The 20,491-nt window shown below is 44.3% G+C and overlaps 1 protein-coding gene across 11 annotated transcripts in view; it reads right to left on the bottom strand.

Annotated features, from left to right (window-relative positions):
• Positions 1-20,491, bottom strand: part of Gtf2i (general transcription factor IIi) — a 90,491-nt gene that overhangs the window by 11,212 nt on the left and 58,788 nt on the right. For all 11 annotated transcript variants that reach the window (XM_078023929.1, XM_005328539.5, XM_013360055.4 and 8 more), the window contains 11 exons: positions 17,956-18,066; positions 16,856-16,921; positions 13,802-13,985; positions 12,316-12,374; positions 11,479-11,550; positions 9,807-9,990; positions 8,590-8,648; positions 7,506-7,577; positions 6,440-6,623; positions 5,269-5,327; positions 4,802-4,876 (listed from right to left, as the gene is read on the bottom strand). In XM_078023929.1, the coding sequence (XP_077880055.1) occupies positions 4,802-4,876; positions 5,269-5,327; positions 6,440-6,623; positions 7,506-7,577; positions 8,590-8,648; positions 9,807-9,990; positions 11,479-11,550; positions 12,316-12,374; positions 13,802-13,985; positions 16,856-16,921; positions 17,956-18,066 (1,125 nt within the window). The remainder of the gene's footprint in view (positions 1-4,801; positions 4,877-5,268; positions 5,328-6,439; positions 6,624-7,505; positions 7,578-8,589; positions 8,649-9,806; positions 9,991-11,478; positions 11,551-12,315; positions 12,375-13,801; positions 13,986-16,855; positions 16,922-17,955; positions 18,067-20,491) is intronic.

Below are 20,491 nucleotides of genomic sequence, written 5' to 3'. Positions count from 1 at the left end.
CCTAGAGGAGTGTCTGCCACCAGGCACCAACACACAGCAAGGAGCGCCAAGGAGATACAGAAGCAGGGTCCCCACGTACCACAGGTGCGCACAGAAGAGGTGCAGCTGACGCTGTAAGTCCTTGAAAAATGCAGAACTTTCTAAGGATGCCTGTCTACCTCTGGCCACGTTACCAGAGAACTGATGGTAGGACCAGAATAGGGCTTTGTACACCTCGGTGCATGGCAGCTTTTTTTTTAAACTTATAAACTGTTTCTTTCTGGAATTTTCCAGTTAATATTTTTGGACCGTGGTTAACCATAGGTTAACAGAAACCGAGTAAAGAAAAACCGCAAGGAGAACAGCTATGCAGGACAGACTTGCGCGGGGTAGCACGGTCATCTACGAAACCAGGTACTGGCCACGTGGTCCCTGGGGACTACTTTTCCAGCCATGTCTCGCAGAGACACAGAGCCAGAGGGGCCGGCAGAGGAGCACAGTAGGGCCGCGCATGATGGGCGTCACCACTGCCTGCGCTTTCTCTCTTGCTTGGGTCCCAACCTCTCACGTCTAGTCTTACTTGTTCTGAAAAAAAGCAAGTTATTTTGTATATTTGCTATTCTTTATTAATGTTTGGTTTTTATGGAATTTCTGAGACATAATATTTGTGTGTGGGGTGCAGCCAGATGACAGGGACATGGCGTGGAAAACCCAGCCAGGGCACAGCACCTCCAGCTCCTGGGCAGGGGTCTTCTGTGGGGTGCGGCCCAATACCCCAGCCTAAAATACAATCCTGAAACACACCCTGGATTCTTCTCACCAAGCGTTACCCACAGGACTGGGCGGAGGCCAAGCAGCAGGGCACTTGCCTAGTGTGTGCGAGGCCTGGTTCAAGCTGCCCCACAGCCACGCTGTCCTGCTACAGAACACAGAACCCAGGTCTCCTCTCACCACTTTAATGCCCGTACTGAGGCCGGAGGCCAGCACCTCCCTTCCACACAGCGAGGACACGAGGCACTCCCCTCCTGCACGTGGCCTATTTGCCCAACAAGAGGAATTCCACTCCTCCTCGTCACTGCGCATGGCAGGACTTCACTCATTTTGCGGCCCAGTATTCCCCATGATGAGACAGTGCTCACAACCCTTGTCAGGGTCAGGGCTCAGGCAGAGAGTTAGAGTTGATGTCACAGGCCAAGGTTCAGCTGGGTGAGGTCAGGTGCTCTGGCAATGACGACAACGACACAATGACATGAACGTACTGAATGCTGCAGAAATACCCGCTTGGAGAAGTGGCCACACTGGTAAGCTCTGTGCTGTGTATTGATCACCACAATTTTTTTTTTTTTAACGGAGGAAGAAAAATGGAGGTCAGGCAGACAGCCCAGCCCAGAGGAGCCTCCAAACAGGAGGCCAAACCCTGGGCCAGAGACATGCTGCTCAGGTCCATCCACACGGAACATCAGATAGAAAATAAAAGAACAGCCAGTGGCTGGCGGCTGTGCGGAAAGTGAGGAGAGACAGCCAGTGGAGTGGTCAGAGGCCCCTGGAGCCAGCTCTGGAGTCAGAGTGAGATGACACATAATTGGCCCACTTGAACCACTGAACAGGGAGACTTCACAGCAAACAAATGCCATCTCAATTTTTTAAAAACCTGAAGCATTAAACACTATGCTTAGTCCTGTTTTATAGAGCACGAAAAATTGAGTTTAAATAATTCTCCAGAGAATCCCAGGTCTGAATTCAATCTCTATATATTTCATTTCATTATTTTCAGTTCTTTTTTTTTCCTTTGAACTATAATACTCGGGCTAAAATCTGTTATGAAGCTGGGCATCAGGGCACAAGCTGGGAATCCTGGCGACTCAGCAGGCTGAAGCAGAGTGTCCCAGTCAAAGCCAGCCTGAGCCCCTGAGAAGCCTTGTCTCCATGCCCAACACTGCACTACCCTGAGCATGTCCATCCGGCCAGGAGCTCTTGACGGAGGGTGCCGGCTAGGTGGATGCGGCCCCTCGGCTCCTCACACATGTCCTACATGGATACAGACAAGAGGACAGGAGCACCAGGGTTCTAATGCACACAGGAAGGGAGGCCAATTGAATCCCAGAGAAATCCTTTAACTTCTTCCAGCTACGGAGTGCACATTGGGACAAGCCTGCCTTCAGAATCATCTTAATGTGAGGAAAACAAACGCTGCTGCTGAAGTCAACACCGCCTGCCAGGGACACAAAACTGCTGCCCTGGGAGCCGGGGTGGCTCAGCCCTGCCCCTGTCATGTTCCACAAGCTGTGTTTCTCTATTTTTCTGGCCGAGAGTTTACAATTAAGCTTTGTTTCAACAGGATGAACAGACAAAAGCTAAAAACCACACGCCAGAGTGACATCTAGAAGCCTACCTACTATTACAAATCAATCTTTTGCACTGAGCCACACCCCAGTCCTTTGTTTTTTTTTTTTTTTTTTTAGAGACAACATGTCACTGAGTTCTTTAGGGCCTGCCAAGGTGCTGAGGCTGGCTTTGAACTCACGATCCTCCTGCCTCAGCCTGCAGAGCCACTGGGATTACAGGTGTGCGCCTCTGCGCCTGGCTATGAATCAACCCATCTCCCCAGGCAGTGCCTACACACGGGGGCATGTCCACAGTCCGATTTACTTTTTCCCAAACTTACATTTAACACCCAGAGGTTAATCCATTCGAGCCATGACACCAGCACAGCACCCAGTGACTTTACACTGGAGCCAGAGGGACAGAAACATGCCCTTGAGGGCAGCTGTCCTCCCTGTCCTGAGCCTTTCTTGGTGTTCTCAGTGTTTTTAAATGAGACTTTTTAACTCACCTAGGGCTCATGGACTCAATCTCTCATTGCTTGAGAAATACACATGGCTATTTATATTTCTGCCCTTTCTGCTCTTGTAGAGCACCTTGCCTTGTCCCCAGGGATGTGTCCCCACTCGAACGCCAGGCCTGTAGCTGCACTCACCACCTCACCTGTCCTCCTCCGTTTCTACTCTTTTCCTCACTGTAACCACTAATCTAAGCCTCTTTCAGTGGCCTTCCTCACCAGCACATCACCGGTACATGGCAGGGACCAGTCGCCTCAGAGGCCCCGGTGCTGTGACCTGGAGCCAGATGGCGCAGGCCCGCAGGCACTGAGATAGTGAGGATGGCTGGGAAAAGCACATGCGCATGCTCCCAGAGCAGGGAGCAGGACTGTGGACCTGGCCATTGGCACTTCCCTCCAAGGAAGATCTGCTGTGTGCCCTGCCTGGTGATAATCCTCTCCTGTCTCCCTGTGCACTCATGTTCCCCGAGGCACTGTCACGGCTCACAGAACACAAGCCGTGGTGAACTCAGGCCTAGGTCTGCCTGGCGGCCGAGTGTGTCACTTTAATAAGGAACAGCACATGCACTTTCAAAGCAGTCACTAGTTCCTTCAGGGAAAGAAAGGTCGTGTGTGCAGGAGAGATCACCCTCAGATTGATCCAAAGGGAGAAAGAGGACTGAGTCTATTTGTGATTCTTGGCATTTGTGAACACAAATTTTTAATCTGGTAATGGCGAACATGAATGAACTGTGCAGGATGCCTGATGTCCTTCACATGAGAAAACAGGTCCTCAGTGTGCTGGAGACCTAAATGGGGACCCATGCTCCGCTTGATAGCAGCACTTTCTTTTTTTAAATATCTGTAGTTGTGGATGGACAAAATACCGTTATGTAATTTTATGTGGTGGTGAGGATCAAACCCAGGGCCCTACACATGTGGGAAGCACTCTACTACCAAGTCACAATCCCAGCGAAAATAGCAGCACTTTTTTAAAAAAAATTATTATTTGTATTAGTTTTTTAAGTGGACACAATATCTTTATTTTTCATTTATGTGGTGCTGAGGATCAAACTCAGTGCCTTAAGCATGTTAGCCAAGCACTCTCCCACTAAGCCAAACCCCAGCTCCATGCAGCAATTTCTTAATGCAAAACTGAAAACTCAGGCCTGGTGCAGGGGCACACGTCTGCAATCCAGCAGCTCAGGAGGCTGAGGCAGGAGGATCACAAGTTCAAAGCCAGCTTCAGCAAAAAGTGAAGCGTGAAGCAACTCAGTGTGACCCTGTCTCTGAATAAAATACAAAACAGGTCTGGGATGTGGCTCAGTGGTTAATGCCCCTGGGATCAATCCCTGGTAACAAAACAACAAAAAAAAATAAAAACCGGGCTGGGGATGTGGCTCAAGCGGTAGCGCGCTCGACTGGCATGCGTGCGGCCCGGGTTCGATCCTCAGCACCACATACAAACAAAGATATTGTGTTCACTGAAAAACTAAAAAATAAATATTAAAAAATTCTCTCTCTAAAAATCAATCAATCAATCAATCAATCCCAGGACAAAAAGAATCCTCCCAATGCAGTTATTTCCTTCTCATTAATGCAGAGGCAGCAGGCAACACTCCTGCGTAGCAGCGGCTGAGGAAGACGTACAGTGCTTTGTTGAGTATTTTAACACCATGGAAATGAGAAGACAAGAGACCCAGTTGGAGCAGAGAGAAGAAAGGCCACTTGAGGGCATAGTAAAAACTATTTTAATCCAAAGCTCTACTACTTAAACCATCCCTAAATTTCCCCGAAAAAAAAAAAAAAAAAAAAAGGCAGAAAGAGGGTGAAAAAGATAAGGGAAAAACTCCATGTGCTACTTTCTCCATTTTTTATTTTAATTAAAAAACATTCTGAAATTGACCAGCACTATAAAAACTCATTTGCATAAAACTACAACTAGCAAACTCACATAACTAGTATACTTCAGAATCAACAGAACTTGCCAAGAAATGGCCTTACCTTCCACCGTGACCTCAATTTCAGGAACCTTTGAGTTACTCCCAGGGCTCCGTGGTCTTTTGGGGGACTGCAATGCTGTAAAATAAGACACGATTACTTTTGTATATTGTTTAAAAAAATTATAGAAGGGGATGCTTTATAAAAGCAGAGTATTAAAATTCATACAGTTTGGTTCTTTTCAAAGAAACCTGAAGAATTAAACTGGTAGTGTAATCCTCCATTGAGTCTCAACAAAGCTGTGGAAACACGAATGAAGGAGGATTGCAAACATGACATTTTCAATGAAATGTAAAGAAAAAAGAAAAAGAGAGAGAGAGAGAGAAAGAACAAGAGGAACATTAAATAAAATACCTAAATGACAAAGAAACCAAACCCCACAAGATGGTGCATGCTCAAGTCTGACATAAGGAACTTGACAAGGAAGGTTCCAGAGCACTGAGAGCGGGAAAGAGCCACAAGCCTCTTACCTTTAGTGTTTACTTTGCCGGCCATTCCAGGAGGCAGGTAGGAAACGACCAGCTCAGGTCTGGAAAGAAAAGTCAGAATCAGGACACAGAGTCGGATGGTGGGCCACAGTTAGTATAAATGACCATGACCAGTGGTTCTGGGTATGTGTATTAGTGTGTAAGTGGTGCTGGGGACTGAACAGGGCCTTGTGCATGCAACGAAAGCACCTCATAAACTAAGCTACAGCCCCAGCCCAAAAATCAGTGTTTTTTTTTTTTTTTTAAAGAATTTTTTTTAATATTTATTTTTTAGTTCTCGGTGGACACAACATCTTTGTTGGTATGTGGTGCTGAGGATTGAACCCAGGCCGCACGCATGCCAGGCGAGTGCGCTACCGCTTGAGCCACATCCTCAGCCCAAAATCAGTGATTTTGAAAAATAAAATTTAAAACTAAATTAGTTTCTTCAACCACTGTAGCTCTGCAAGAAGGTAAAGAAGAACTTGGGTCAACAATGTTCAGCCATCATAAGATGTATCAGGAACAACACAGCATATGGCATCCATACCAGGCAGTGGGACACACCTGTCACCTCCCCAGCAACCACAGGCCCAAGGCTGGCCTCCAATTTTCAAAACAGAAGGAGGAAAAAAAAAAAAAAGATTTGCAGACAGGTGCACGCCTATAATCCTAGCAGATCAGGAGAGAAAGCAGGAGGATCGAAAGTTCACAGCCAGTTTCAACAAAAGTGAAGCCCTAAGCAACTCAGTGAGACTCTGTCTCAAATACAAAAATAGGGGCTGGGGATGTGGCTCAAGCAGTAGCGTGCTCACCTGGCATGCACAGGGTGCTGGGTTTGATCCTCAACACCACATAAAAATAAAATAAAGATACTGTGTCCACCGAAAACTAAAAAATAAATATTAAAAGTTTCTCTCTCTTAAATAAAAAAAAAAAAAATAGGGGTGGGGATGTGGCTCAGCGGTCAAGTGCTCCTGAGTTCAATCCTCAGTACCAAAAAAAAAAAAAAAGAAGAAGAAGAAGATTTGCAGAGGAAATGGATAACGATAGGATTTCAGCCCAGAGCCAGGCTTTCCCAGCAGGGACTTCAAAGTCCCACACTTCTAAGAAAAAAAGTTAAGTAGAAATACTTCACCAATTCCAAAAAGGGCTGAGGTAGCCAATGACTTACTTTTTAACAACAAACTTAATTTTATTGCTCCCACGGACAATCCTTTCAAGTCGAGGAATTCCAAACCAGGTGGGGCTTCGGAAGGGAATTCCTTCTGGCAAACCCTCCACATAGAGGAACTCTGGGTTGGATTCGAACACAGGGTATGGAACTTTCACTGCCTCTGTAAGTCCAAGAGCTTGAGCTGAAAAGAGTAGGAGAACGTTACTTGTGGTGAAAAAAACCTCACCTTGTTTTATTTGTGGCGACTTACTATGTTCTGCACATATTTAAGTCTCCACAAATATGTCCCTACAATCTACTCGCATCCCCCTTAAGACTGAAGGCAATAGGCTTAGTATGCTGTGAAATCTGAGAATCATCCCAAAACCTACGTACTTTCTAGAGAAGCATTTTAACACTCTAAATCAAAAGGAGGACCACAGTTGTGCTGTCAATCAAAATGGCCTCTTTGCTCTGGGCCCAGCAGTGGCACCTCCCGCCTCAGGACTGTCCTCCAGGTGGAAGCTGGCTACTGAAGCACACAAGAAGTTCAGGTCACATTTGTGCAGCACTCACAGCCGAGTGGCCAGAGGCAGAGGACACAAGGCTCCTCCTCAAGGACACAGCCACCAACATTACATTATGGACAAGAATGCCCAGGACACTCTAGCTCCCCATTCCTTACTTCCTTTTCCATGACAGACAGACCCAATCAACTGAACACTCTTTCTTGCTGAGCCTCCTCAGAATCCTTCAAGACAGCGCACCAGGAAACCGCTGTCAACAAATCTAAGTTGAAACAAATGAGGGACCTATTTGCCATGCAGGTGTTAGCCAGATCAGAAGTAGAGACAATGGGTCTGAGATTCCCCCACTCCTCCCTTCTCTCCCACAGTGACATTCGAGAACACTGCAGCCAAAAGAAATAATGATTTGCTTGGTTTATGTACCAAGTTTAGAGGAGAAATAAACACTATCACAAACTTCTGGAACTTTCTGTAGGTCCTGAACTTTTAATTCATTCAGAACATGGCCTTCATTTGTTTTTAAGCTCAGGAAGACATAACCAATGTGTTCTACTTACCAAATTTCAAATTAAAAATTTCTTCTACTTGCTTCCGTAGCTTGGTAATTCTAACATTCCAATCTTCTTTGACTGGGGGAAAAAATTAGATCTAATCAATTAGATTAGATGTAGACACAGGAATGGAGATAATTTGTTTCCATTGATGCCCTTAATTTTGGTTTAAAAACAAAAACCCTGGGTAGTAAGGAAAAGAAGGCTTTCCTGTATTTGTCAAACATGAGAAGTGATGCAGGAAGGAGAATTCAAATTTAAATTTATGTTGTAAATGACGAAAAACCTATTCTTGTAAGAGCGCTCAAAACTCATGGTTTTCTTAAATCCCTTCTTGGTACTGCATCAGGACACGTACAAGATATACCCGACTCTCATGCTGGTCACCTTGGTATTCACAAAGATGATTTCGAAAATTCAGGGACACCCAAGGCAAACTTGGGATTTACCTTGCTGTCTACATTCCTTTCCTGGCACATGGAACGCCACAGAAGACTGCACATGGCTATTTACAGATCCTTGACAATTGGTATCCCCAAACCACAAAAGATCTATAAAGTACCATCCCCTTTGCTGACATTGGGCAACAATAAACAAGAAGATGGGAAGGAAAAACACACTTCCTCCACTGGGGCCTGGCCTCAGCCCTGCACAGGGCGGGCACCGGGGGAGCTCACTAACAACAGGGCCCGAGGAGTGGGATACAATTCTGTGTACGTTTGGTCTAACATGAAAAGTTACTGGCCACGTGGGCCTGTTGCACAGATGCACTGTGGCCAGCTAGAACCAAGACAGGCTCCAAGTGTAAAAGACCCCAGACTGTCAGAGGACACACGTGTCACCTGTGTTCCGAGTGGAGATTACAGAGGGAAACACACCAATCTGGCTACAGGGAAGCACAGAATGCACAGGCAGATGCACAGGTGGCTGCCAGACAGCATCAGGCTACAGCAATGCCCAGCTGTCCACACTGCCTGTGCCTGTGCCCAGCTTCACAAGAGGCGCGGGCAGGGAGGCAGGAAGGAGGGCTCCAAGGCTCTCCTAGACGGAGTCTGAGGGAAGGAGAGGGACCGACTCCGCACTCTCTTACCTGGAGTGTTGGTTCTTGGCTGAGTGACTTCAGTTGTACTATGAGTCAGCAGTTCTGGTCTGTCAAAGTATGAATCATGTTATGACAGAGCATTTAGGAACAATTTAAAGATCTTTCTCAGGTAGCTGTACACTGCGAATTATTTTAAAATATGTCTTTGCAGTGAAATAAAATCATTTGGGTGCCTTGTTTTTTGTTGTTGTTGTTGGTTTTTTTTTTTTTTTTTTTTTTTGGTACTGGAATTGAACTCGGGGGCACTTGACTGTTGAGCCACATCCCCAGCCCTTTTTTGTATTTTATTTAAAGACAGTGTCTCACTGAATTGCTGAGTCTGGCTTTGAACTCTTGATCCTTTTGCCTCAGCCACCAGAGCTTCTGGGATTACAAGCAAGCGTCACTGTGTCCAGCTATTAGTTCATTTTGAAAATAGCAATCTTCACACACTCACATGGAATTACACGGAGGTCTTTAAAGGCACTCTATGCTTAAATGTGCAAAATAATTGCTTTCCTCCAAACCAAGGCAGACTGCTATTTCTAAATCTTCAAGGAGCTATACCACAAAACAGTTTCTGCCTTCTAACTCTCAGTCCCAATAAATACACACAACTACCAACAAGCGACAGTCTACCATTGCACAGTCCTTCTGTGAGTAAAGATGAGCCAAACTAACCCTCATCTATCAAACCAGAATTCTCTTTCGAAAGTGCAGACCCAAGCAATGACAAGAAGAATCTGTTCTAGACCTTTCATTGACTGTCACTGCATCTGTTGGCTTCCCTATGCTTATTGCTTGAGTCTGGATCCCAGTGTCCACTACACCACGCCCTTGGTGCCAGGCGTCACTCCTTCCATGCAGGACGGCTCCATGTAGAGACATGCAAGCAAGCCGACACCTCCCGTCTCCTTATGCCGTCTGGTGTCTGAAACACCCTTCTTCTATTCTGTATGCACCTGGAGGTGCTGCTGTCCTCACCAACTCCCCTGACCATGCTCAGGGACACTGAGCGCTCTGTTGTGTGCATACACCTATCAAGGGCAGGACAGACCCAGTTCTGTACATCTTGCACCAACACCTGCTAAAGATGAAGCTAAATGTCATTTCCTGGTTTTAAATATAGAGAAAGAGTTCTACTGAAAGGAAAACAACGTCCCATCTTCATCAAATGCATCTTAGGAAACACTTTAAAAACCTGTTTCTGCAGATGATAATCTTACCTTTTAATAACAAATTTTATCCGATTGCCCACTTGAATGATTTTCTCCAGCCTTGGGATTCCATACCAAGAGGGACTTCTAAAAGGAATGTTTTCTGGTAGCCCTTCCACATAGAGGTCATTAGGATGCGCCTCAAATTTTTGGTACGGTACAGCCTTGGCTTCAGTGCTCCCCAAGGCCTCAGCTGGAGAAAATTAAAGCAATGCAGGAAACTAAGTTTGTGTGGAAGTCATATTTTAACACAGTCCCAAAGTATATGTATTTTCTGTCTTAGCAGGAACTGAAACAAGGGCCTCCCTCACATATACTAGGCAAGTGCTCTACCACTGAGCTATACCCCCAGCGGTTTTTATTTTTATTGTGAGACAAAACCTCCAACTTGTGATCATTTCTCAGCTTTCCCAGCAGCTGGGATTGCAGGTCTGCCCTAACGAGACCAACAATAAGCATAAAGGAAAGTTGAATGTGGAGACGTAAGAGTAAGGAAATCTGAAGAAAAGGAGGAAGAAAAAAAGAAAAGAATTTTGAGCTAAGAACTGATGGGATGAAAAATAAAAACACTAAACTGAGACTGTTTTAGATTAAAAGAGGCACAAAACAAGTTTAAGCATGACCCTTGTTTAGATCCAAATTCAAAGCAAAAATATTTAAGCTATTTTCCAGATAAATAAAAAAACTCAATTAAAGATTGGATGAGCTGACACAGGAAATTGTTTTAATCTGGGGGTGGGAGCAGGACGGGGACTGGGCCTGGGGCACTCTACCACTGAGCCACATCCCAAGCTGTCCTCTCGCTGTCACTCAGATGGGCCTCCAACCTGCAATTCCAATGCCTGAAACAGCTCTTGGTTTTGTCAGATGTGACATGAGGAAATGTCCATGCTGCGCAGGCACACACGCAGAATGGCTAAGTGACAGGATGCCAGTGATCTGCTCTGTAATATTCATGCAAAGACAGAAGAAGAGGAACCTGGGACAAGAGAAGGAGATGTGACAGAATCTCAAGGATCTGTGGGACTGGACTAATGGGAATCTGGGGATCACTGTGCTATTTCTCTCTACTTTTGAATAGCATAAAATTACAACTAAAAAGCATAAAACTGAATTTACTAATCCCCGCTCTGAAACCAAGTCCAGAGCTCTAAAAAATTCAAAGGATTTACATAACACCAGTACATATGGCCCTCCTTGCACGTGACACTGAATTTTCTGCACCTGGTAGTTTACACAGGGGCTCACTGCATTTCTTTGTTCTTGGCCTGACTTAATTTCTTTCATCAAATTACCAGCACAAATAAAGCAGTCACTCAGGCTGGGATGGGGCTTTATGTGTGCCTTGCAGGCTAGAGACCTGGGGCTTGATCCTCAGCACAACAAGCCAAACAAAATCATTAGGAAAAAGTACTTATAATCACTCTACTATCTTCCCTTAAAGTAAAATAAAAAATCCTAGGGCTGGAGTTGTGGCTCAGTGCTAGAGTGCTCATCTTGCACGTGTGAGGCATTGGATTTGACCCCCAGCACCACATTAAATAAAGGTATTGCGTCCATCTACAACTAAAAAGATCTTCAAATATGCTATGAAAAATCTGTAGGTAAGTCAGATTCATCTTTCCTAAAATTAAAAAACAAAATTGTACAATATGCTTCAGTTGGAAAAAAACAGACTTACCAAACTTTTTGCAGAAAAGTTGATCTACCATCTTTCTTAGCTTAGTGATTCTGGCATACCACTCTTCTTTGACTGTAAGAATAAGTACATAAATTTTCTCAATTTCGTGGCTTTAAGGGCTCAGACTGTGACATATCATGATCATGACATTTTTTTCCTTTTTGTGACAGCCATTTCTAAGATGTCAGAGTGCTTCATTACTAAAGAGATGCAACTAAGCAAAAAAAGAACCAATGAAACCAAGGTTCAATAAAGCCAGGAAAAAACTGGTTTACTCAAGAACAAGCAAGTCATTCTGCAATGAAAGTCCAGGGATATGACCGCACAGGCAGAATACTTCCATGACACCAGCTCCAGCCGTGTGGCTTCCATCTTCCACCCCTGCCCCCCTCCACTCCAGACAAAGGCAAACAAGAACATAAAGAAATACACTGTACTTCCTGCAAAAAAGGACTCACTCACAGGGCTGCAGCCACCTGCTCTGAAAGGCCAGCCCCCAGGCCCAGGAGCGGTCGCCACACCCAGCCCTTCAAGGAGGGGCCCTGGGACCAGGAGAGACCAGTCCAACTAAAAAAATGGTGATGAAGCAAAACTCTGCCTCTCAAAAGTAGTACACACAGGGTTCCTTCAGTTCTGTCTACCCAGTAACGGGATGTCCCTCCCCACTATTCGATGGGCCACCATTGAGAAAGCGAGCTATGGTTCTGGAGGACTCTGAAACGCTTGTGCCTGTGGTGGCACCCTGCCAGTGGCCATGGTACCTTCCTTCCCCACAGGAGGCTCAAAGGAGAGACCAAGGCACACAGCCTTCTGCAGTTGCCAAGATTGGAGACCCACCTCCGGACGCGGGTTTGTCGAGCTGCAGGTCTTCCCGCGTGGAGTTCAGGAGCTCGTGTCTGAAAGGCAGAGTGAGCGGTGAGGACCACCAGAAGCAGGTGGCGAGATGGGAACCCGAGTACATACTGATGCCACGAAGGCTGGTGTCAAGAAGAAAAGACCTCCTGGACTCTGGGGCACAGTAAACCTAAGTTTCTGGGGTATCTACAGTGTGAACAGAATGGTAACTGTAAAGTCTCCTAAGGTGCCTTGGGGATCTGGTGTCCTCTCAGGAAAACAGGCACCTTCGCAAGCCAAAGGCATTTTAATAAGCATATTACAAAAATTTTAGGTGAGATTATTTAATTTGGGGGAGGGGGGTGCGACCAAGAGTCGAACTCAGGGCACCTGACCACTAAGCCATGTCCCTCACCCTATTTTATTTAGAGAGAGGTTTTTACTGAGTTGCTTAGCATTTCACCATTGCTGAGGCTGGCTTTGAACTCACAATCCTCCTGCCCCAGCCTGCCCACCCACTGGGATTACATGCGTGCGCCACGGCGCCTGTTGAGATCCTTTAATTTTATATTATTTTCAAGACTATCTACTTCCCAACACCTAACAACTGGTAACTAAAATTCTACTATGTCAGAAATTCATATAGAATGATGTCAGCAAAATTCATAGTGTCTGAATAATATTAATAAACTGTGAAACAAAACATTTACTAAATTCTGAGATTAAAAAAACCCTACACTGGGCTGGGGTTGTGGCCGAGTGGTAAAGCACTTGCCTAGCATGTGTGAGGCCCTGGGTTCAAGCCTCTGCACCACATAAAAATAAATAAATAAAATTAAGGTATTATGTCCAACTACAATTAAAAAATTAAAAAAATAAAAAATAACAAAATAAAAATAAAAAAACCCTACACTTTTAAAGTCAATGCTAAAAAATTTAGAGCTTTTCTTTTTCGTTATTAGGGATTAAAACCAGGGCGCTTTACCATGAGCTCTACCCACAGCCCTTTTTTTTTGTTGTTTGAGACAGGATCTCACTGAGTTGCTTAGGGCCTCACTAAATTTCACAGGCTAGCCTCAAACTTGCCATCCTCCTGCCTCAGCCTCCCAGGTGTGCACCACCACATGCCTAGCCCTAGTTTTCCTTTTCATTCTTACTTCTAACTATTTTGTTTATTTTATATTGTACACTCATATATTTACACATATGCTTTGAAAGTTTTAGAACTAAAACTAATACATACATTAGTATACCTAGCAAAAAATGGAAGGAAAAGGACAATTATAGGCCCGCTGGGTAGAGGCAAGTGTTTGAAGTTCAAAAGTCAATTGTAGCATACTGAGGCAATTCTTCATGCAGACCAACTTAAAAGTGGAAGATAAAATTACATATAGTAACCCAAACATTTATACAACCCTCGTGGCTCATGAGTGTCGATCACGTCCTAATGAGAACAAAGGCAAGAAATGGTGAAGTGCACACGTCTTACTTCTTGATCACAAAACGAATCCTTTCCTTTGCAAGCAATATCCTCTCGAGTCGAGGAATTCCATACGTAGACGGCCTTCTAAAAGGAATTCCTTCGGGAAGTCCCTCTACATAAAGATCTTCAACATGAGACTGGAAAAGAGGGTATGGGATCGTCACCGGACCTTTGGCTTTTATTGCTTGAGCTTTAACGATAAAAAGAGAAAGGGATCGTGTCATTACAAGACAGGGATCTGAGCACGCTGTAGAAAGTAATAATTAAACACACACTGTTCTTGGGTGCCTATCATTTTATCTTATTCCTGTAAGTAAAACTGAATCAGAAAAAAAAAAAGTCCATGAGAACTAAAAGAACACCCAGGAACCCATATTCTGTCCCCCTAACCCTAACCTAAGGCACTGCAGACGGAGCCAGACTTTCTGCTGAAAATGGAGGCAGAGTGTGATAGGGAAAGGAGCACCACCCGCTCCTGGGGTGGCTGTGCCGGGAACAACAGCAGCGTGTAGAAGACACACGTGGTCTAAATGCTGTGGGTTCACAAAGGATTTCTTTTATATAACAGGAGGGGAAACTTATGAAACGAAAAATTTCTGCTAATACTTATAATTCAACAGTAAAATAATACAAGAGTTATGAAATGTCCAAAGCCTGGGAAATAGGAATAATCAGATATAGCTTGCCCTCCCCATTAAGTCTCATTTTTCAATGGTATTCTGAACAGAAATCTATTTATTGAACATTAACTTTCAAGTGCCATGTTACACATGAGTGCCAAGGGAGATGCACAGCCCCTCCTTTGCTGATATGCTGAATCTAAAAAACACATTTACAGACCTGTGAAAATGTCTGCCCTAAAGAAACTGCCATTAAGGTGACTTTGAAATTTTAAGATGTGAAGATTGTGATTGCAATTTCACAAGATTTGGTAAACAATTATTTTCCTTGCTCTATGCAAAATAACTGAATAAATCATATTCACAACAAAAGCTCAAAACGTAACCCCGCTACACTTTATGGGAGCAGAAATCAATAATGTCATGTCAGCACTACGCCATCCTACCCAGAATAGCCAGAACCGAGCCTGAGAGCAGGGCAGGACGAGGGTTATGGGCTTCTGGGCAGGTGCCATGTGCAGAACTCTGCGGCCTCAGACCTGCAGGGCAGGTGTGCCTTCTCCCTTCACAGAAAGTTCAGAGGGCAGAGACACACTCAGGCACTCTGTCCCCAGAGCCTGTGGTCTCTTCACTATGTCACATGGCTTCCACACAAAGTATGTCAGGTGCATTCTGCTTTGAAATGGAGCAATTAAAAACACATACAAAAACAGGCTTGAAACTCTGACAAAGTGGGAGAAAAACTAAAAGAACCTTAAGGAAATAACTGAAAGCATTTCAGAAAAGTTAGCAAACTTACTTTTTTTTTTTATAATATCTGTTTTTTAAGAGAGAGAGAGAGTGTGTGTTTTTTTAATATTCTTTTTTTTTTTTTAGTTCTTGGCAGACACAACATCTTTGTATGTGGTACTGAGGATTGAACCTGGGCCACATGCATGCCAGGCGAGCACGCTACCGCTTGAGCCACATCCCCAGCCCAGCAAACTTACTCTTAATTCTAGATTTTCATTGAGCAATTGGTTTGTTGACCCTGAAAAAGAAACAAATGTTGGGGCTGGGATGGTGGTTCAATGTGTGAGGCACTGGGTTTGATCCTCAGCACCGCAATCAAATAAATGAATAAGAAAAGGGTCTATCAACAACAAAAAAAAAAAAAAAAAAAAGAAAGAAAGAAAAGAAACAAATGTTGAGCCAGGCACGGTGGGGGACGCCTGTAATACCAGTGGCTCAGGAGGCTGAGGCAGGAGGATCAAAGTCAGGGCCAACCTCTCAGCAACTTATAGAGACTCTGTCTCAAAATAAAAAGACAAAAAAGGGCCAGGGACATGGCTAAGCACTGCTGGATTCAAGAAAAACTATGTTCAAGTTTCTTAAGGTAAATAACAGCAATATAAGTTCTAATGCTACAAAACTTCACATAAAGAAATTCAGTAGGCAGACTGAAGCAGGAAGATCACAACTTCAAAGCCAGCCTCAGCAACTTAACAGAGATCTGTCTAAAAATAGGAAAAAAAAGGGCTAGGGATATAACTCTGTAGTAGATTACTCCTGGGTTCAATTACCAAGACAAAAAAGAAATAAGAAATTAAATGATGCAGGAAAACGTTATAATAGATTTGCAAGCTAAATTTCAATATATTGAGCTGGGTGCAACGGTGCACACCTGGAGAATACCATCTACTTGGGAGTCGGAGGCAGGAAAATTGCTCGAGCCCAAGAGTTTGAGATCAGCCCAGGCAACTTTATAAGACCCCTGCTCAAAATAAAACAACAACAACAAAAAAACCAACTGTATTACAGAATTTTGCAGCCTGCCTCATAGGAGGCAAGAGTCCTTGTCTGGCATGAATACAACCCTGGGTTCAATCCCCAGGACTAGGGAGAAAAGATAAAACACATGACATTTTTCAATGATTATTGCTTTTTATAGATGAGCATTTGATATATACCATCTGGTGATAATAAATCGCTTTTCTTTCACCATTACATAGAATAACTACAGGATAAAGCAGGAAAGTAAAGAAGTAAAGATTCTGAAATCTAACAAACTTATTTATGTATCAACAACAGAAAATACAGGCATCTCAATGAATAATGAACTTATTACACAGCAGACCAGAACCAGCTCAGGAAAACCATCTTCAAGTAACTTTTAAAATCCAAGACTTTGTCATGATATGTAAAGATATCCCCAAATGTGGATACTCAACATTTAAAAGTATTGTTAATAGGCATATAAGGAAATTAAAAAATAAAGTTTCCACTATCCAGCTTCCGAAAGTGACCTCTGTAAATGACCCTGTTGGGGACAGTGTGTGAGGGAGGCACGGCTCCAGCACAGCCCTGGCCATGCGCTCCTCAACCTGCGATGGTGAACACTAACTCCACTGTTTAAATACTTCCAACCAAGAATTAAAAGAATTCTTCCATTTAGACATACCGTATTTTCTTTCAAACAACTCTTCAACTTGTTTACGTAGATCAGTAATTCGCGCATTCCATTTCTCTGAAAATTGAGAGGACTGGTCAGTATCAGATGCGGAGGCGGGTGTCGCTGTGCCCTCCATGACCCACATCGCCTGCTCTGAGTCCACCCCAGAGCCCGAGTCTCACCAGTCCCTCGGGCTGCACTGCTTTCCCAGGGCTTCTCCCCCTTTTGTGGTTCTTAGAATGATTTCAAAAGGAGATTATAAGGAACTTTTTGAAGTCTACTTTCAAACCCCTTCCCAATGACTACCTCCCTGTTTTAAAGACTTTCAAGTTTCTGACAAGGAGGTGGTCAGAAGACCAGTCCAATTAAACACCACAAGACAAGGGCAAGAGAGCAGGGCCTCCAGGGGACTCAGGAATCCTCCAGGGCGGGTGCTAGCTGGGCAGAAGTAAGATTTGACAAGTGCTTAGCTGCGACTTCACAGAATCTTAAGGAACATAAGCGTGAGTAAATTTATGTAGACAAAAATTCAATCTCCATCGAGCACTTGTGACTTTAACAAGGGAGGATATTAAAGACACTGCCTCCAGGGCTGGGGCCGTGACTCGGTGTCCAGCACCTCCCCAGCATGGGCAAAGCCCTGGGCTCAATCCCCAGCACCACAAATAAATAAATAGAAAGATAGAGAAATGAATGAATGAATAAAATGTTGTTTTCAAACATAAATGAGATAAGCATTCTCTTTATTGGAAGAACAGCTCACACATACAATTCACCATGGATATTTTATTTAGTCCCTTAATCTACTGACTGGGGACTGGGGGCTGGTGTATTAGCAGGTGGAAGTCACACAAAACAAAAATGAAAATCAAGAAGTCAAACAGTCCTTAAATAAAAGGAGATTTTAATGCTAAGAGAAATAATTGCTAAGTCATCAACAGAGTCCGCTCGCTGTGCTTAAAGCCAGAAGCTACATGCCTAAGGCTTCAGCGAAACCAATTGACTGGGCCCACTTTCCAGAAGAGACTACAGCACTGCTGTCCCCGCTGAGGGCCTCCACCTGTCACCACAGCACAGAGCTGGAGAGGCCCTGCTCCATGGGAACCTACCGAAGTTGAACTCCCTCACTTTCCGCTTCCCGGCATTTGCAGGCTCTGTGACAGGCGGCTGTGGAGGCTCGCTGCTCTTTGGTCTCTTGGTGGGTGGAGAGTAATCATCATCTTGAGAAAGAAAACTGTCATTACTAGAGGAACAGGGTACACGAGTGACAGCCCAGGCCTGTCAACCTCTCAGCACCAAAGGCACAAGGGGCATGAAGAACCACTCCTAGGACCCCTGCCACTACAGTTTTCCAGGCCAGGCCGCCACCTCCCACTCCTCTGGCGAGTGCACGGCTGCAGCCTGCTCCTCTGCCTCGCTAGTGTTTTTAGTTTGCTCCATCTGAGTTGCCACGTTATAAAATTCTCCATCTCCTCAAGTATTTTTCAAATGGCTGCCTAGAATCTTAGATTTTTCAAGAACAAGTTCTAACAGAGACACTCACCTAATTTATCCAAACACAGCAGGAGGAAAAATAAGGCTCGAATAAAAAATACTCACATTGAGTTTATAGAAAACCCAAGCATGTATCAACAAGGAAGAGTGGATTAACTGTATATCAAACACAAAATTTACAGGATGAAAGAAACAGGGCTATATTACTTATGAAACAAATGCTGGTTCACGCAACAAAGGACACATGCATAAATGGGCCATCAGATCTGCACACAGACGGCTGAGATACCTGTTGGAGGCCCATGCTAATTTCCTGAAGAGTATGTCTGCAATACCAGAGTCCTCCCTAAGAACCCCAGGCAACCCATGCCACTCAAAGTTCTATCTAAACATCATCTGTAAATCGTGAAAAATACCATTTTAATAACAAATATCGTATGTATAAAGTGAAAAACAATTGCTGTTTAAAAAGACAATAGCAATGACAAGACGGTCAAATGCGGCAAGAAACTGCTTTAGGGCAGATGAACTTGCTCTCGATTCACAACTACATGGGTGCAGAGAGCGTGGGGTGATCTGATCACATCCCATCACTACACACACAGTGTGCAGCCAGGACCACACTCTGGGGTAGTTACTGTCAACTAACCACGAGGTCAACTCTCAGAAATGGAAGGAATGCACATCTGAAGCAGGGCACAGCGCCACACACCTGTAAATCCCATCAACTCATCGGAGGCTGAAGTCAAAAGGATTCCAAGTTTGAAGCCAGCCTGGGCCACTTAATAAGACCCTGTCTTAAAATAAAAAAATGTATGAAGGGCTGGGGGTGTATCTGGGGGCAGAGTGCCCCTGGGGTCCATCCCCAGTACTGCAAGGAAAAACCTGCCCATCTAGCTCCATGTACCATGTTGCCTGGCACAGCAATAGGCCAGCTGCAGTACTGTCTGTCTGTCTGTCTTTTTAAATCTCTCTTGCCACGAGAGAGCTTTTTCCCCCCAGTGGTGAAAAGGATTGAACACAGAGTCACTCTACCACTGAGTCACATTCCCCAGCTCTTTTTATCTATTATTTTGAGACAGGGTCTCACCAAGTTGCTGAGGCTGGCCTTGAACTTGGCTCTTCCTGCCACAGGCATGCACGTGCACCCAACCAAGTGCTGGATCTGAAGGGGAACCTTTGAGTGGAACTGAAAATTCTGGCACCTCCTTGCCCTAAGGCAGCAGGGAACACAGACGACACTACTGTCCTGCTCTCTTCCACCAGGCCTCCCTGTAATGCCAAAGTCACCTGAGAGTATCTGCCAGCTGTTACAGTAAAAAAAATGGTACCAACCCGACAGGCACCAGATAAAACCCCACTGGAACCTAATTGTGTGTCTGGCAAGATGAAACTGCTTTTTGAGGATGATACTTTTATTTCAGGAAAACATATTAATAATTTCCAACATTCTAAACACCTTGTTGTGGTGAAGCCATTTTAGAAACCCTGTTTCAAGGAAAATCAAGGAAAGAAATCTGAAAATAACTTAAAAACTACAAACCCTCAGTAAAGTAAGACCACACTGTCTACATCACCTCAGTTTATAAACTACTGTAAGGATTTCAAATAGTCAAAGGTGATATAAATAGATTAAGTGAAAATATAATGGCAAATATACTGAGTATTAGTTTTAAGTTTAACTCTTAAAATATACTTTGAAAATTCAGACCACAGGGTCCCTCACTTGAAATTTCGAGAGGAAACCTGTTTTCCTTTCTACAAGCCACTTGCACACCTCAGTTCAGAGCAGGAGCTCAGCCACCATGTCTATGTTTGGCCAGCGCTTGCTAAACAGTGTGTGACAGGACTTTGATGGCCTTCCCCACCCCCCCATACTAGGGATTTGACCCAGGGACACTCTCACTGGACTGGACTCCGCAGATCTTGTCATTTTTTATTCTGAGACAGGATATCCTTCACTGCTGAGGCGGGCCTCAAGCTGGCCATCCAGGGTAGACTTTCATCATAATCAAATTGTCAATTTTTTAACATCCAAACTTACGTCCGTTCAAAGTTAAAAAAAAAAATGGGTATACTGTGTCTTTTGAAAAAGTTAGAGCCACTAATTACACTGCACAGTTCAAATAAACAGATCCCATTTCTTCACAC

The sequence above is a fragment of the Ictidomys tridecemlineatus genome, chromosome 10 (assembly GCF_052094955.1).
Source record: "Ictidomys tridecemlineatus isolate mIctTri1 chromosome 10, mIctTri1.hap1, whole genome shotgun sequence".
Classification (NCBI taxonomy): Eukaryota; Metazoa; Chordata; class Mammalia; order Rodentia; family Sciuridae; genus Ictidomys; species Ictidomys tridecemlineatus.
The sequence above is the reverse complement of the archived record's forward strand: the minus strand, read 5'-3'. Positions and strand labels throughout refer to the sequence as shown.